This window comes from Odocoileus virginianus, chromosome 1 (genome assembly GCF_023699985.2).
Source record: "Odocoileus virginianus isolate 20LAN1187 ecotype Illinois chromosome 1, Ovbor_1.2, whole genome shotgun sequence".
Lineage (NCBI taxonomy): Eukaryota > Metazoa > Chordata > Mammalia > Artiodactyla > Cervidae > Odocoileus > Odocoileus virginianus.
In genome coordinates, this window is record NC_069674.1 from 18,830,599 (window position 1) to 18,849,172 (window position 18,574).

The following is an 18,574-nucleotide window of genomic DNA, read 5'->3' on the forward strand; positions in this document are numbered from 1 at the left end:
GTCTCCTGAATTGCCCGGTGGATTCTTTACCACTGAGCCAGCAGGGAAGCCCATATATGTAGTATACACCATAGCTAGCTATTTAAATAAACCTCGTCTCCCTGCTTCTTGGTTGACAGTGAGTTTAGCCGGATGGGGGCTGGGCGCCGGGTCGGGCCGGGGTGACCCACCCTGGCCTCCGCAGGTGGCGGGCGAGTACTTCAAGAATACCACGCTGCTGCTGGTGGGCGTCATCTGCGTGGCGGCGGCCGTGGAGAAGTGGAACCTGCACAAGCGCATTGCTCTGCGCATGGTCCTGATGGCTGGAGCCAAGCCGGGCATGTGAGTCACACTGAGCGCGCCTCCCCAGCTCCCACTGGACCCCCTGGACAGTCAGGGGGATGTCCACCTGAGGTTTTCTACCAAAAGGGATGGGAGGACACCAGGGCCTTGAGGCTCCCTCCTCTCCCTCCAGGGAGAGGGACTGTGACCTTGGAACGGAGACGTTAGTGTCCTTTATTGTCACAAATAAATAACCCGAGTAACCTAGACTCCTGGTGCAGCAGGTTACAACATCTAAGCGGCTCGTTCAATAAAACAAGATGGACCAACGTAAGCTGTTGCCCAGCCTTCTTTCCGGTGTATCAGGTAACAGGCTGGATGAAGCAGTGGTGTCTTGTCCTCTGTCATTTAAGGAGGCGTGGCAGTTTCCTGCCATCCACTCCCCAAGTTCGTGTTGTCACTGGTTCAGACCACAGGCCTGTCAGACGTGGCACCTGACCCGATCTGCAGCCCCTCAGCTGTCTCCTCTTCTCTCTTTGCTGTCAGGAGGGGTACTTGGGCATGTGTAGGAGGTCAGAATTGATGGTGTTGTGTGAACTCACTCCCACTGTTGAATAATAACCCTGCCCTTCCCTTTGGAATGCTTTCCTCACCTCCTTCTAGCTTACAACTTTCTTGCAACCCTTTTTCCTGGCTCCTTTGGGAATCCAACAGAGCATACATAAATAATATGGTATTCATTTTCAACATTAGTCATTAGATGAATACAGGTTATAATTCAAAAGATGGTCCCGTCTCTCACTTAACCACAGCTTTAATTCACAGCATTAAAGGGGGGGTATTCTCAGTAACACCCCCTCACTCAATAATAACCTAATATTGTACCCCACACTCGACCTGCTGGACACAGTTTGGCACTTCCCCACATGATATTCGGACTCTGCAGCTCTTTAAAACCCGTGAATACCATCTTCGAGAATTTTTATCCCATTGTGTTTCCACTCATCTCTGTTCACCGCACCTTCCACCCCTGTGAGGCACTCTGTTTGCTGGTGAGGGCCCAAATCAGACAAACTCTTGTCGCCATCAGCCTAAACAGAGGCTCCATTGGGGCTCTGGCACCTACCCAGTCTTGATCCATAGGACAGACATGCTGGCCCCAAACTGCACAGTCGGTGATCCCACCTAAGGTGATCCACATGGGAAGTTTTTATGTTGACTTCTCTTATGGAAATGAGAACTATATCTGTACACACAGTGCATGTTTTCAAAGTCAAGGAGAACTTGAATGTTATCTTTGTTAGCCTTTCTCCAACCCTCAACTCTTTAAGACACCAGCTTGAAAAAGTGCACACAGTGAAATTGAACACTGGGGCCTTTGAGGGCTAAGCTTTCAACATGTTAGTAGTGGAACAAGTAGTGGGCGGAACCATGAGCTCCATCCATTCATCTCTATTCGGTCGCTAATAACTATGGTGACATGGCTGCAAGGCAAGGAATATGAAGGTATTCAGATGTTTGCTGGCTGCAAGGGCCAAAAAAGAATTCCTTTATACCCACACAAAGAAACACACATCATCACCAAGCTAACGTCACCAAGCTCTCTCCACAGAGAAATGAGGAATCAGTTAAGTCCGTGCCCTGTGACCCTATGACCAAAGCTCTTTGCTTAAGTAAGGGCTTATTTTGGTGGGGGGTAGGGGGGAATGCCAAGGCCACACTAGCCCATGAAGTGTGCTTCATTCATTCAACACATCTTCACATCTTTAATGTTGACTCTGTGCCAAGCCCTGGGAGTACCAAGTATGACATAAAACCCCAATATTCTGGATAAACACCCGCACCGGTGGGTTGGTAGGAGGCCCGGAGGGAGCCCCGTGAGGTCGGAGGTGGGCATGCCCCCCACCCCGAACCCCTCCCTGCCTTCCAGGCTGCTGCTCTGCTTCATGTGCTGCACCACGCTGCTGTCCATGTGGCTCTCCAACACGTCCACCACTGCCATGGTCATGCCCATCGTGGAGGCCGTGCTGCAGGAGCTGGTCAGTGCCGAGGAGGAGCAGCTCGTGGCCGGCACCTCCAGCGCCGAAGAGGCCGAGCCCATCAGTACAGTTTGCTGGAGTTCATCTCCCCCTTGCTCCTCCACCCCTCCTCCAGTGACACCGCCCAGCTCGGCACCTGCTCCCACCGCCCCCCGCCCCGGCTTCCCTCCCCTCGTCTTCTGACGCCCCCCTCCCCTGCCCTTTATCCCCTAACCTCCAGCCCTGCTCATCCAGAGGTTCCCTGTGACCCCCATTCCCAGCTGTTCCTTCTTGCCCCGCTTCCAGCAGCCTCTGCTGCTCCCTGCCCCCAGACGCTCAAGGATTAGCCCAGGACCCCAGGCTTTTTTCTGTGTCCCTGAGTCCCACCACGCCCTCAGAGCGGAGCGAAGGGGCGTTGCCAGGCACCAGGCCCAGCGGGAGCCTGCATGCCCCTGGGTCCCCCTAGTCCAGCCCCAGCCCCGAGCCCCGGCCCTTTAGGATCAAGTCCGGACTCCAAGTCTAACTTTCTGCTTTCCTTTGCTGCTGTAGACCTCGACGTAAGCAACAGGCAACCTCCCCTGGAACTCATCTTCGTCAATGAAGAGTGAGTATGACTGCCCCCCCCAGGTCCATCCCAGAGGTCAGGGAAGAGTCCCCCCAGGAACCGCCCTTTCAGCTGGGTGGGCCACACTCACAGCTCACCACACCACCACCTTACCCCCGCCCCGATTTCCTCTCTGCCCGGGGGGACACTGCCCAAGATCCTGAGGGCCACTCCCTTCAAAACTGGGTACTGCAGGGCTGAGGGAAGAGGGGGAAAGGCTACGCTGAACCTGACAGGATATACAGACTGTACATACATTTCCCAAGCAGAATTTCATCTAAATTGATGTCCATCTTGGGAGAATATTTTAAAAATCTATTGATGAAAAACATCTTGCATATTGGATATTGCTGGAGCCTCTTAGAGGACCACAAAGTATTTCATAGGTATAAGATATGGTCTTACTAGTTTTGGTAAGATTTTGGTCTCACAAGATTTGGTCTTGTTAGATGTGGCAAGGAAAAATTAAGTGGCACGTAGGGGATAACAGGACAGTTGGTGAGAGAGCCACAGGACGATGAAAACAAGCTTTTTTAGAACAGGAGAAATCTGGTCTAAAACACTCATGTGAGGCAGATTCATGAACAGCTGATTTCTTTTGAACATCTGATATCAATATGTGGTCTTCAAGGAAGACTGATGAATAGGACATTTTAAAAGTTGGATCTGTACTACAGCTCCGTTGTGCAATTTGTTATTTTCATAAAAAAAGGGGGGGGGGGACCCACAGTGAGTGAGACCAGCACTATCTGGAGAAACAGATGCAGGGGGCCCCTCCTCCCACCACTGTCTCCGATCATAATACACTGGCCTTGCCTCCCCACCCTTGATGATGTCTCAGGCAAATCCCACAGCTCCTTCCAGATATTAGACCAGTCTCATTTTCAGATATTCCACCATCTAGTCCAGACTCGTGTCAAAACTTCACTCTCTCATTTGAAGCTTCTCCCCACACTCTCTCGTGCTCACATTCAACCCCTCGTCAGCCCAGGTCTGCAGGATGAGAGGTGACCGTGAGTGGGGGAGACAGCTGGCTTTTTCTCTCAGTCTTCCTCTGCCTTCCCCTCCCCTCACCAACCCTCTCTGCTACTTCTGACTTCTCCAGGGTCAGGACAGCGGCTGTAGGGAGCAGGAAAGATACAGGGGCACAGAGGGCCTTGGCTGGAAGTATTGGAGAGTGCGGTCAGTGCCCGGGGACTCAGGTCCCTACCCTTTCCCACATCGGGCATTTCCCTTCAGCGCCTTCAGAGTGTCCCCTGGAGGCCACCTCTGCGCAGAGCCCAGTGTCATGAGGTGCTCTTGGAGAATTACTTGGCCACCTTGGTTCTGTGTTCTCTTGGCTCACTCCCCAAGCCCTTCCGTCTGGGGTTGCCTCTGCCTCTTTGGTGGAGCATTTTCATGCTGAGCAGTGGCCTAGCCACCTTCCCTGGGGGCCTCCCCCCCCCACCCCACCCCCGCCAACAAGAACCACTGGACACCGAAAGCTCTAGCTGCTCCTGGAGCAGGGGGGTCTGTTCCCCCTCACTCTGGCCTCCTGGGCAGAGCCCACTGGCCTCTTGCCCTTGTTTCTTTTCCAGATGAAAACACGTCCCAAACTCCAAAGCCGAAGCTCAGGGTGTCCCTGGATTCTCTCAGCAGCAGTGGAGCAGGGGGATTCAGGGAGGGGGTTGCCAGACTGCCAGACAGGATGGCAGTCTGAGGGGTTCCTCACCAGCCTCCTCACTGATTTGGGAAGGAGGACAGGGAAATATCACAATACTCCCCCCAGGCTGACAACTCCCTCCAATGAACGCTTTCCCCTGAGCTCCATCAACTCCCGATAGAGCCTGGAGGTGGGCCCTGCATGGGTCCAGCACCTCACTGGCTTTCCCAGTGGCTGAGCTCACGGGACCCACTGTCCTCAGAGCTCAGACAGACCAGAAGCATGCCTTTAGTGCTGAGTGGGAGTCGGTAAGGCTGGTGTTAAATCCCCACCTTCCTCTCTCCCCAAGGCAGAGCTGGAGGGCGGCCGGGGTGGGAGGGACTCGGCACCCGCGGTGACTCCCACCCTGGGGGGTGCAGCTGCTGCTGAGAAACTCGCCCCCACCTTCTTGCTGTCCTGTGCTTCTCACCACCCGTGGCCCTGGCCCTCCCTGCTCCTGTTCTCCTTAGAGAAGCATTTCACGTTTCTCCTTCTAGATGGTCAGCCAGTGAGACCGTGGTCCAGGGGCCCAGGCTCTCCAAGGCAGGCAGACAGATTCCTCTCTGGTACTACCACTTAGCACCCAGGCCCCCCGGGGAAGCTAGTAACGTCCCTCTGCCTAGATTCCTACCCTGTAAATGTAGGTAACAGTACCTGCCCCACAGATCTGCTGAGATTAACAAGGTCATGAGGATTGCAATCCATTCTTGAGGGCTCAGCTCCATGTTACCTATTATTAGGAGTCTCGGCCTCCCTTCAAAGGCAACCCCCTGACCCTTGTCCCCACAAATCCTTACCACATCTCTCGAAGGTGAGATTCGTCTTCTTTGTAGCCAAGAACACCCGAGTCTAGAAGGGTCCTTTATACCAAACATCAATGTGGGGAGGATCCCCATCTCAGCCAGTCTGGGCCACTGCTGTTTTTCCCACCTCCTTTGTTCTCTTCCAGCACGTCGAATACAGACTTCAGTTCCCTGATGCAGAACAAGGTATGGCCTTGGGTTTCTCCTGTGCTTTGAGACACTTAAAAGACCCTCAAAATAACTCATGGGGCCTTCCCTGGCAATCCAGTGGTTAAGATGCCGCCTTTTCACTGCAAGGGGTGCAGGTTTGATCCCTGCTTGGGGAACAGAGATCCTGCAAGCTGCACGGTGCAGCCAAAAAAAAAAAAACCCAATTATATAAAAAAAAGGTAACTCAGAGACAGAGATGCCTGGCAGCTTGTCGAGAGCCAGTGGCCTTCTCAGATTTGAGGGTAGAGAGGTCCTCACCTGAGCCTGGACAAGTGAGGCTTCGGGCAGTTCTGAACCCCAGGCCTGGTTTCTGGTCTTAGCTTCACAAAGGGACAAGCTAACTTTTCCTCACAGAAACCCAATATTCAGCCATCCATGGATTCACCCTTAGGACTCCTTTCAGGAGGGGTTCATTTACAAAAGGGGATGGTTTATAGGTGAAAGTCAAGTTGCCCACACACTGCTCAGCCTTGCCCCTTCCCCTAGGGTTGGTTTTACATCACTTCTCACCTCAGTCCCAATGGATGGGCCTTGATTGATCTAAACTGTGGACTTGGTTATGTCCATTTTCTTTCTCATTTTCTGTGTGTTAAAATGAAGGGCTCTTCATGAGCTAATGGAGTTCTAGAAAGTCAAGCTCTCCTCTAAGGACAGAGCCATGTTTTTCCAAATTTCAAAAACTTCTTCAAATGGGGTGCTTGGTCCAGCTGGACAGGAACCTGTGAAAAGGAGGCAGGCACAGTGGGGGTGGCTCTCTACCTTCTGTTCACCCTGGCTCTGCTCCCCAAGTCCCAAGGGAGGGGAGACAGAGGCGTGACACCCCCCCCCCCCGGGGTGATCCAGTGGCTTCTCCAGACCCCACATCCTCCTCCTGATGGTGTGATGGTCTTTGTCCCGACAGAACCTGAATGGTGTGCCCACAGTCACCAGTTCTGCCAAAACAGCAAACCTCCCAGGCAGGGAGCAGCACCCATCCCAGGTAATGGAACGGTACCTCCTGACCCTGTTTCCTTCGTGAAGCACCCGAGCTCCCAGAGGGCACTGTTCCTGCAGCTGTGAGGGCATCAGGCAGGCAGGCTGTTACCAGGCCACTTCAGCCACCTGTGTGTGAGGTCTGTGTGTGCCGTGGAGACAAGGCATCCCACTCGCTGCTGACTTCAGCAAGTTATCCCACTGCCCGAGCCCCAGTGTCATCAGCTTTAAAACTGAGGCTCAGTCTAGATCAGAGGTGTTCACACTACTCCTCAAAGGTGCTTCGGGGGCACTGCAAATATTGTGTTCACATATCCTGAGATTTTTAAGGCAACTGCTTTTCTGTTCCCTGATTTTCCTGGAACTTTTATCACTGAAACAAAATGCAGAAGTAAAACAGATGTGGAAGCTGGCGTCACACTGCAACTCTTACTTATAACCCTAGATTTCAAGTTTCTGTGTTCATTAAAATCATCTCAATTATGTAGCATCTATATCATCATAAATAAATATGATTGTTTATTAAATACCAAGCACCGTGCCAGGCATTTGCTCTCTAGTCTTGGCTCAATGAGGGAGCAACTTTGAACTGAGATGCAGAGAGATGTACCCAAGGCTTTGGAGCTAGTAAGAGGAGAACCTTGATTCAAATACACTTTCAATTAAAACATCAATGTATGCCCATTAAATGCCATATTTGTTTCCTCTATTGGAGGTCCACATCAGTTTTCATTAGGAGAAAGGATCATGGAAAACCACTGGACCAGAGACTCTCTGAGGTCTTCTCCAGCTCTTATAATCAAGGACTCTTTCAGGAGAATGTGGAAGGCTCCAGCCTTTTCCGGGCCCTTGTAGGAAGATGGGGCAGAGGTTATGGGCTTTGAGAATTGTGGCAGGGTGGTCTCTGCCCCCCGGTCTCCCCATGGCCTGGCCTGGTGACATTTGTACCAGGCTACTCCTAGTCTCATGGGCCTGGCAGGACAGAGGGGCACTGGCTTCTTAAGCCCAGAGCTGAGATCGGAAGTCAGAAACCTCTGACCCTGAAAGGCCATCACATGGACCACTCAGGGCCTGACGAGACCAGGGCAAGGCTGAGATTTCTATGCAAATTGAGGGGGAGGAGAAAGAGGGGAGGAAAAATCAATAGGCAAGAAGGAAAAAGTGAAAAAGAAGGGAGGAGAGAAACACACTTTGACTGTCTTCAAAGCTTCTTTTTTTAGTCATTGCTGAACCAGGATGGTATTGTAACTCCACAGAGAATTACCATCTTCCATTTGGTATTTAAACATGAAGTAGAGAGCAGTCAGTTTTACTGGAATTCAAGTAAAAAACATAACTGTTAATATTTGTAACAATAAAAATAACAATAGCTTACCATTTGTTAAATGCCAGGAAGTGTTCCAAGTGCTTTCTATTTACTCTTTACAACAACCTGGCCGAGGAACTGGATTTTCCCCATTTTACAGAAGAAACTATAGTTCAGATGGGGCTGCCCAAACAGGTCAAGAGTAGAACTGGGACTGGGACCCATCTGACACCCAAGCTCAAAACATATCTGCTGCACAATGGTCTTTCATGCTCTGTGGGCCAGAAGCCCCATCTGGGTTGGAGAAGTTCACTGACTTTCCTTTGGTAGGCAAAGCCACCAGTCCTGACCCCCAGCTCCAAGGACCAGGAGCTCAAAAGAAAGTACAAGTCCCAGCACGACCAGATGATCTGCAAATGCCTCTCTCTGAGCATCTCCTATGCCGCCACCATCGGGGGTCTGACCACCATCATCGGCACCTCCACCAGCCTCATCTTCTTGGAGCACTTCAACAAGTAAGTAATCTATTTGGTCAACAAGTATTTACAAACCATAGCAGGTCAGCAACAGACCCGGGTGCTAAGGATATGGCAGAAAATGGAATCAGAGCAGCTTCTATACAAAGGGCCAGAGAAAAGATCAAGTCATTACAGTTAAATGTGATGAGAAGGGTGGGATTCTGCAAGGGTGGTGGGGAGCAGGTGGGGGGCATCCATTTAGAAATGCCTCCCCAAAGAGGTGATGATGAAAGTAGAGACCTGGAGCCTGAGCTAGAGTAAACCAGACAAAGGGAGATCTTCCAGACAAAACAGTGTAAGAGGTTCAGAGGCAAGAAAGCAGAGAAAATAAAGGCAATGGCAGAAGGAGAAAGGAGGCCAGGGAGGTGGATGCACAGACCACCCAGGGCCTCACAAGGCCCATGAAGGAACTGGAAATTCATCCGAAAAGGCTGGGAGAAGCCTTTGAAGAATTATAGGCAGGGAATGAGGTGATCACATTTACAGTTTTGAAAACGCATTCTGGATTTTAAAAATGAACAATGGAATTTGGGAAGGAAAGGGCAGGAAGACAATCCAGGCTGCTGCTGCCAGCGCCCAGGACAGAGCTAATGGCAGCCTGGATAACAGTGGGAGGAGAAATGGCCTGATCTGAGCGAGCTTCTGAGGTCAGATTAGGAAAAGCCTGAGAGAGGGGAAGCCCTGGACTCATTGTCCGAGTCGGGGCTTCAGCAGCTGGGGAAACAGAGCTGCCCCTGACCTACATGAGGGTAAAGATGAGGAAATGCTGATAGAGAAGTGGACATGTCCGGGTGGACACGTCCCTGAATCTCAAGAGGCATTTTCAGGCTAAAGACACAGATGTGGAGTTGGGGTGGCGTGCCATCCCCAGGCCACCAGGCTGACAAGGGCCTCATGTGGGGTTTAGTATCCTGCTGTCAGTGAACAAGCGGCCCTACGTTTGCCTTTTGCTCTGGGCCCCACAAAGTAGATGGTAGCTGGTCCTAGTGACTTGCATATAGAAACTGAAGCCCTAAGAGTGACAGAGATTACTCAGGAAGAACGCACAGAATAAGGAGATAAGGGGCATAAACATTAAGCCCAAACATTCAGGGATTTCCCTGTTGGTCCAGTGGTTAAGACTCTGCCTTGCAATGCAGGGGACATAGGTTCTATCTCTGGTCGGACATCTAATATCCCACATGCCGCAGAGCAATGCAGCCCACACACCACAGCTCAAGAGTACAGGCACCGCAATGAGAGATCGCCCGTGCTGCAAGTAAGACCCGACACAGCCAAATAATAAATTAGTAAATATTTTTTTAGAAAAAGATTTAAAGTAGACTAGAAAAGAGAATAAAACAGTATCAGACAGAGAAGAGGAAAATCTAGTGTCATTCTACCCAAGGGAAAAACATGGTCCATATTGTTTAAAGTTGTTGAATGACCAGGCAAAGTAAGGACAAAAATGTATCCATTAGATTTGATGATATGGAGGTTACTGGTGACCTAGGCAAGAACAATTTGGTCAAGTGACCTGAAAAGAAGCCAAATTTCAGTAGCTTGAGGAGTAAGGTGGAAATGAGGTAATGCAGAGTTGGCTGTGAAGGGAAGAGGAGAGATGGGGTGATAATAAAGGGAGGATAAAGCATTGCAAATAAATGGGGAAACAATGGAAATAGTCACAGACTTTATTTTCTTGGACTCCAAAATCACTGCAGACGGTGACTGCAGCTATGAAATTAAGACGCTTGCTCCTTGAAAGAAAAGCAATGACAAACCTAGAGAGAGACATTACTTTGCTGACAAAGGTCCATATCATCAAAGCTATGGTTTTTCCAGTGGTCATGTATGGATGTGAGAGTTAGACTATAAAGAAAGCTGAGCACTGTAGAATTGATGCTTTTGAACTGTGGTGTTGGAGAAGACTCTTGAGAGTCCCTTGGACAGCAAGGACATCAAACCAGTCAATCCTAAAGGAAATCAATCCTGAATATTCACTGGAAGGATTGATGCTGAAGCTGAAGCTCCAGTACTCTGGCCACCTGATGTGAAGAGCCAACTCATTGGAAAAGACCCTGATGCTGGGAAAGATTGAAGGCAGGAGAAGGGGATGACAGAGGATGAGATGGTTTGATGGCATCACTGACTCGTTGGACATGAGTTTGAGCAAGCTCTGGGAGATGGTGAAGGACAAGGAAGCCCAGCGTGTTGCAGTCCATGGGGTCACAAAGAGTTACGACTGGGCAACTGAACAACAAAGCAGGGTCAAGAAAGGGCTCTTAAGATGAAAGACATTCCAGCGCTGATAGGAATGATCCAGATAAGAAATAATTAAAGACTAGGGAGAGGGGATGACTGACAGTGATGGCACTGAGAAAACAAGAGGGGGTAGGATCTTGAGCAGGGAGAGAATGAAGGAAAATGAAAGAAAATGAGGAAGGAGATGGGAGGAAGAGGGATAGATCAAAGTTTAAGACCTAATTCCCCAGGATCTGAGCTCTTCACACCATAGTACTCTGCCCAAGCTCTGAGTTTCTGCCCTTCTGATTTAGTTTCTGGGCCAATTCATGTTCTTTTAGCCTATATCTTGGGTGGTAAATTTATCAGAATCTTTACATAAATTAAGAAGCAAACAGATCTGGGTGATTCTCCAGAGTGCAATGCGTATACACTTCCATGATAGCAATTTTGGTTGCTTGGATGCCATTTTAGCGCATTCCATAATTCTTGGCTGGGCTCAGGACAGCTGCAGCTGTCAAGTGACTCCTCGATAATGTATTATCATACTTTTATCATTAGCTGTACTGTTAACTCTGCTTTATGTCTCCTAAGGACTATTTAGCTTATTACCCCCAAAAACACTACATGGAAGTCCACCCTTTCTAACCACTGGCCTGGTTCTTTCCCTTCCAGCCAGTATCCAGCTGCAGAAGTGGTCAACTTTGGTACCTGGTTCCTCTTCAGTTTCCCCATCTCCCTCATCATGCTGGTGGTCAGCTGGTTTTGGATGCACTGGCTGTTCCTGGGCTGCAAGTGAGTCCTAGGGCCCTGAGAGCAAGGCTCTCCCACCCATCCAGGGCCCTGAGGGTGAGACTCTACTGGGAGCTGCCAAGTAACCATCAAGGATGCCCAGGGGAGAAGGCTGTGAAGCAGATGAGGACTCAGGCATCGTGTTTTCTAGATACTCCAAACACACGTGGACTCTGCACTTCTCTATGAGCTCTACAGTGTAATGTTCTTAAGGTCAACCGACTGGTTAGAGGAAGGGTTGGATTCATAAAAAGTCTGAATTGGAGAGTAGTTAATGTAGTTTCATGGAGAGTAATTTGAACTAATTTCTAAGGAAATGACTCCAAGTAGAAGTTGCCTTAGGCTTAATTTTATAGACGTGACTGATATATACTTAATAGTTGTATGAGATATGCTCATATCACTCAAAATAACATTAGACATTCCTCTTGTAATACTATTTCTAATATTAATCTACCTAGCCAGCTTTCCATTACCGATGCTTACTCCAAATTTGGTCAGTTTCAAACACATAAAGGAAAGATATACCTGATGTTTTGCTAGTAGTCCAGGGGACCCAACTTTCTCATTTTTCAGGGAATGTTCTCTAAGCTGAGCTTTTTAAAAAAATAACTCAAGAGACAATCATCAAATCAATGACAGTTGTATACTTCCATGCTCCCAGTATTGCTAATTGAAAACTAACACCCACGTTCACCCCAAACAACCCTGTCTCTAGACAGATGCACACACACACACACACACACACACTTCTATGTGTGCTTGCAAAAAAATAAATATATAAGCATCTACATACATATGCCACACCACAGTGATTCTCACTTAGGTAAAGGATGAGTGTGTAGGGACTTCCCTGGCAGACCAGTGGCTAAGATGCTGCGCTTCCAATGCAGGGGGCACAGGTTCAATTCTAGTTCGGAATTAAACAGGATCCCACAAGCCACACGGTGCAGCCTAATTAATTAGCTAAATTAAAAAACCAACTGGGAGCGGGGGAAAGATGAGTGTGTAGAAACAGCCCCACATAAATACCCTCACGCAAGTCCATGAGACATGACTTCACATTTATATACCAGAGATTCACCCAGGAAGCTGGGGAGAAGGCTGCTGAGAGGCTGTGTTAACTTGGCAGATGAAGTCATATGATAGGCGAAGTGAGGGGAGAGAAGAACCGTCACAGCCAGGCCGGTAGTTTAGTGTTTACTTACGACTTGCTCTCCACTTGCTCTCAGAAGTGGCCTTCATTCCTCTGCTTATTCTTCCCTTCTCAGTTTTAAAGAGACCTGCTCTCTGAGTAAGAAGAAGAGGACCAAAAGGGAGGAGTTATCAGAGAAGAGGATCCAAGAGGAATATGAAAAGCTTGGAGCCATTACGTAAGAATCAGTCCTTCACCCTCTCTCTCTTCCCAAGAGTAAATCACAGCAGGTAAAGTGTGCACAGAAGCAGCCTTGTTCTTGGTGGCCTCCTGAGCTGGGGGAGTTTTCCTCAAGTACAAATAGAGGTGCTATTTAATGCCAAAAACAAGCTGGCCCAGGCCCTAGGGGCCACCCTTCCCCGTTGCTGTATTCCAAGTGGTTGAGCAGAAGCTGCGTCTCAGGTCTCCAGTTCTGGAGCCCTGATCGCAAGAGCATCCCGAAGCAAAGTGAGGAGGCCAAGCGAAACGTCCCAGTTCCTGGAGGAGGTCTTCCTGTTTTCTCTTCTAGCTACCCGGAAATGGTGACTGGATTCTTCTTCGTCCTGATGACCGTGCTGTGGTTTACTCGGGAGCCTGGCTTTGTTCCTGGTTGGGATTCCTTCTTTGAAAAGTAAATGATACCGTCTCTGTGAACGACCCCCTCACCCGAACTCTTCAGGCAGTACCTACCAGGGTCCCTTCCAAAACTCTTACGGATAGTCAGGAACCCAGGAAGGACTCTGTCCTCTTAAAAATTCCCCTTTCTAGAGAAGTTGCAGTGCAGACTCAAGAAGAAAACAGTCTTTGGAGTCTGCCTCCAGGGTTGGGGTCAGGAGCTGCCACTTAGCATCCACATGACCTTGGTCTTGTTACTTAAGTGCTTGTTTCAAGAGTTTAAAGGAGAAAACGTAGAGTAAAACACCACCTGTAAAGGCTATGGTCACAGTGGCCGAGGGGTGTCCCGCCACCCCCCCCATATTCCCGAGGGCCAGGGCCACAGGCCACAAGCTCTCAGTGCCAGCTGTGCCCCTCCCAGGAAAGAGAACGCCCCCTTTTCTCTTCTCCTCTGTCTAAAATAACTCCTGCTCACTCCTTCCAACAAGTCCATAAATTCACACTAAGACATCTACCCTCGCCAGGCCCTGCCTCCAGACATTAAAGCCACCAGCTGATGGCATGGCAGCAGCTGGCCAGAAGGAAGGCTGAGGTCCCCACTAGACGAGGTGCCCTAGAAAGGCACCACGTGCAGACAGGCTGTCCTGCGCCCGGTGTGACCCCGGGGCCTCCTGACTCTCCTCCCCAGCTCTGCTTGTCTCTGGCAGGAAGGGCTATCGCACCGATGCCACGGTCTCTGTCTTCCTTGGCTTCCTCCTCTTCCTGATTCCAGCGAAGAAGCCTTGCTTCGGGAAAAAGAGAGATGGTGAGAGGAGTTCAAGGGAAGAGTCGGGGCTGGCTCCAGTCAAATAATGGTCTAAGTTCAGAATTTCTGGAAGGAGCCTTACCATAGCCCTTCTGACTCCTCCCGGCGTAGCAGAGTATCCTCTAGTTCATCAACGAGACCCCTGTCTCCACGAATCACACCAGGAGGGTTCACCTGGCTCCGCCTCCCTGTTTCCCTGTGATCTAGGGGAGGACCGGGGGCCCTCGCTGGGCATGGAGCCCATCATCACGTGGAAGGACTTCCAGAAGACCATGCCCTGGGAGATCGTCATTCTGGTGGGAGGAGGCTACGCTCTGGCTTCTGGCAGTAAGGTAACCCTTGAGTTGTCTTATTGGGCCAAGTATTTTTCATTATGTAAATTATGTAAAGCCACTGGCTTTACATAACAAGTCCTTATGGTTCTGGAATTCAAAGGTGCTAAGAGGTGAATGTCCACCCAAGTCGCTGGGAAAGGAAGCCAGGAATGGACATCATGTCCCGCCCCGAATGTCTAAATGGCATCACTGGGAGCAGAGTCCCGGCACACAGGCATTCACACCTCATGTATGGGCCCACACCACTGCAGGCAAGAGAAATAATGGACTTTGTAGCCATCTCGTCTGGGGATCTGACAGTGGTGACAGGTATAAGGGCCCAGAGATGCCCCAGACTGATCCCTCAGTTAGTCTGTATGCCTATCCTGAGGCCCTTTGGAGAATGTATGCTAAAGCGGGTGTAGATGCCCCCTGATTTCCTGCATGGGAGGATTTGGGATGAGTTCTTTTAAAGGGGGCTGGTGGGAAAGAGTTGATTTCCCTAACCCTTTCCTGAAGTAACAACCGTTAATAATCAGGTTAAGGTTCTCACTGTTTTCTTCCTCTGTCTTCTCCGTATGTTTAACACATTAACCCATTCTAAACGTGGCTCAGTTTTGACTGCCCATTGTGTGGGCCTCAATGCTATCTGCATCAGTAATCAGGTCCCAGGGTCCTCCACTTGGAAGGAACCATGGAGGACACTGGGTCCCCTAGCCCACCCAGGAGAGACTTCTTCGCTCCAGGACACCTCGGGTGATGAGGCCAGCCCTGCACAACCAGCAGAGAAGTCACTCTTGACTTTCAGTTAAAGTCTTCTGGATGTCTTCCATCTCAGGAACCCTCTCCTCAGTAATAATTATTAAAACAATACAGACACTTATGTTCCCCTAGATTGTTTTCTTCCAACTAAAACTCCCCAGTTCCTTTAACCATTCTTCATAGGAGTAGTGACCCCTGACCACACTGGTCTCTCTCCTTAGGACTCACTACACCTTGCCTTTGATCAAAGACAGTCCGGGGATGGTCAGTCTACTGCAGACTAGAGCAGTTATTAATAATAACTCAAGCCCCGTCCTGTATTTTATGGAAGCTTTTACAAGGCACTCAAGTCAATGTTTACACTGAAACCACAGTCAACTGATACCCTTCATTCTTTTCATTGTTCGCCATTATTAAGCTTCAAATCCTTCAATCAGTTCTGTATATATGCTTTCAATATTTGATTCCAAGTTCATAATATCATATTTATCCTAGTTGAATTTCAGTGGTTAGTTTTGGCCACTGAGCCCAGCCTGGCAAGATTTTTTTTTTTTAACCAAAATTGTATGTGTACAGTTGGTATAGCTATAAAACCTACTCACTCTACTACTTTAATAATATAATTTAGGTACAGGATGTGTGATCCCTCCTGAATCGGAAATAATTTCAGAGTCTTAACATTAGTGAGGAAAATTCAATAAAAATGTTTTCATACCAAGGGTTTAAAAAATTAAAGTTTCCTTTATTGTGTTTTTCCCCCTAACTTTACAGTCTAATTTATCAGTTTATTTCAAGTTATAGTATAAGCTAGTTCTTCTGAAGAAAAAATTGCCGTTATTTCACTTACTTACAAGTACTGTTGGATAACATGAAAAATACTCCATTTCTTTATAAAACACACTGCTTCCACTCAGCTAACTTCTCTGCCTCCTCTGTCTCTTCTCATGAGCAGAGTTTTATGTGTTACAAGCAATAGCAATTACAGAGGTTCGAGGCACTGCACCCACCATTAACTGAGGTAGTCCTCACATATTGCATTTATAGCTGTCAGTCAGTGGAGAAAATAAAAAGGAAGTGTCTCAAGGTAAAAATGGCTACATGAGAGAATTCTGCGGCCCTTTGGTTATCAGTTGTCTATGAGCGTGCCATGAAGTGGCCCGGGTGCTGTGGAGATGAAATGAACTTTTGATGAACTTGGAGAAGAGGAGAAAGGGTGGCCTGCAGACAACATAGTGAGGCCGTCCTTAATAGCAGAACATGAGTAGGGCCCGCAGTTTGAGGAATCATAAAATGTCTTACCCTTTTTCTTGCCCCAGTCCTCATTTCTTTATTGCATTTGCAGTCTGGAGGGTGAACAGGAAAAGTCAGAGCATGTCAACTAGAGAAGGGAGAGGAGGGAGGGTGGGAGAGCTGGAAAGTGCATACGGCAACCTGGGGTTTTTTAAGAACATAAACTCAATTGTGCCCTTCATTTTTAGGGGATGGGGAGAGCCCTCATCACTGGCAGATGAACATCTTCCAACCAAATGAATTACTCCAGAGGAAATATTGGTTTATTTGAGTTGATGTGTGTAGGTGTTGCTAATGGAAAAGGTTCAAGACTTTATTTCATATTGACAAGAAGTACGGGCAGATGGTAGATCCTGATGTCAGCCGTAATGAGACCTGAACCTAACATAGGCTGAGGCTGAATGACCATTTCTAGGCTAGTGAGGTGGCACCTTCACCACGACATGGAGACAGACCTGTAATTCCTCTCTCCCTCATTACTCACGTAAAATTTCTAATGTCCAGCCCTGCCTACTCAAGCCCCAAAGACCAGAAGAAAAGTTACTATCCCAACATGGTGATAATTTGTTCCCTTTCATGGGTGATAATAGAAATAGATTTCAAAAGCAGGAATAAGGATTACACTTGGCAACCTGTGCAAAGGGCATTGTTGATTGAACGGACAGCATGACACTGTCAGAGGCTGGAGAAAGAGTAGTGGGTTTGAAGCTGAGCGGCCCACCACCCTCAAAGGTTTCCAATCCCTGCCGAGTCGTCACAGCGCCGAGGAGGATCACAGCAAGTGGAGGCTCTCCGTGCCCTGTGACAACAACTGACCAGGTGGCTCTAGGACTAAATGTGCAACCAATAAAAAAAAAAAGAATTTGCTGAGACCCTTGTGGTCCAGTGGCTAAGACTCCACACTCCCAGTGCAGGGGGCTCAGGTTTGATCCTTGGTCAGGGAACTAGATCCCGCATGCTGCAACTAAGACTCAGCACAGCTAAATAAATAAATATTAAAAAATAATAATTTGCTGGGCTATGAAGTAACTTAATCATAAAAACAAAACAAAACAAAACAGGAATGCCTGTGGATCCAGCCTGTCTAAAAACAGGGAGGCAAATTAGGTGGCTCCTGGTGGTCCCTTCCAGCCCCCACCATCCCTGACCTTCTGGAGGCTAAGAGTGCCACTCTCTCCTCACTGCATCGCCTTGTCTCCCTGCAGACCTCTGGCCTCTCCTCGTGGATCGGGCAGCAGATGCTGTCTCTGAGCAGCCTTCCACCATGGGCTGTCACCCTGCTGGCATGCATCCTGGTGTCCATTGTCACAGAGTTTGTGAGCAACCCAGCCACCATCACCATCTTCCTGCCCATCGTGTGCAGTCTGGTGAGTAGAACAGGGCTCCCAGACATCCAGTAACTAATAAGTAGATAGATAATAAAAGCAAGAGCTCTAGAAATCCCTTCCCAAAAGTCTAGGCTTAGTTTAGGGGCAGTTCTGAATGGAAACAAGAATGGACAAGATAACTGTTAAAACCCTAGGATTCTAATACCCCACGATTGCCGTCAATCTTTCTTTCCTGTGAAAGTGAAGTGAAAGTCGCTCAGTCGTGTCCAACTCTTTGCGACCCCATGGACTATACAGTCCATGGAATTCTCCAGGCCAGAATACTGGAGTGAGTAGCCTTTCCCTTCTCCAGGGATGAGACCTAACAGGAGGGCAGGAGAAATAGCTACAGAAAATGGAGACAAAAAGTGCTCCCAGAAATACTCTCAGCTGCAGAGACCAAAACCACAGTTCTGTCATCACCGCCTCCACCCAGCTTCTCTGTCCAGGAGATTCTGAGAATTATGAGCAATGCCAGGCTCATTCCTGGGTCTCAGAACAATTTGTGACTAATGGAGTAGGTGTTTGCGCAGTGGGATGGTAGGGGTGGAGCCACTGGCAGATCTCAGCCTGGCTAAGCAGCCCAAGAGGTGATCCACCAAACACAATGCTGCCTCCATCCCATTCTGTGAGGTGGAACCTGTAAGATGAAGGCTCTTCCTCACTGCCAACAAGATAATATCCTCCTACTTTATCAGCCCCAAACTCCTCCCAGTCAGCCACTCTCTGCTCACTGCTCAGACGTCTCCCTCCAACTTCTCCCTCTCATCAGCCCGCCTGTGTGAGTGCAGGAATGCACTTAAAACTTGGTACCATTGAGGGTAAGACCACAGGTTCAAGCCCCACATAAGGCAGTTATCTT

At 48.9% G+C, this 18,574-nt stretch overlaps 1 protein-coding gene across 1 annotated transcript in view; it reads left to right on the forward strand.

Moving 5' to 3' along the window:
* Positions 1–18,574, forward strand: part of SLC13A4 (solute carrier family 13 member 4) — a 42,885-nt gene that overhangs the window by 20,400 nt on the left and 3,911 nt on the right. Inside the window, exons 3-14 of the mRNA XM_020874035.2 lie at positions 185–321; positions 2,192–2,364; positions 2,829–2,883; positions 5,514–5,553; positions 6,479–6,556; positions 8,186–8,370; positions 11,269–11,388; positions 12,657–12,758; positions 13,089–13,190; positions 13,882–13,979; positions 14,187–14,311; positions 17,551–17,712. Coding sequence (XP_020729694.2) covers positions 185–321; positions 2,192–2,364; positions 2,829–2,883; positions 5,514–5,553; positions 6,479–6,556; positions 8,186–8,370; positions 11,269–11,388; positions 12,657–12,758; positions 13,089–13,190; positions 13,882–13,979; positions 14,187–14,311; positions 17,551–17,712 — 1,377 coding nt within the window. The remainder of the gene's footprint in view (positions 1–184; positions 322–2,191; positions 2,365–2,828; positions 2,884–5,513; positions 5,554–6,478; positions 6,557–8,185; positions 8,371–11,268; positions 11,389–12,656; positions 12,759–13,088; positions 13,191–13,881; positions 13,980–14,186; positions 14,312–17,550; positions 17,713–18,574) is intronic.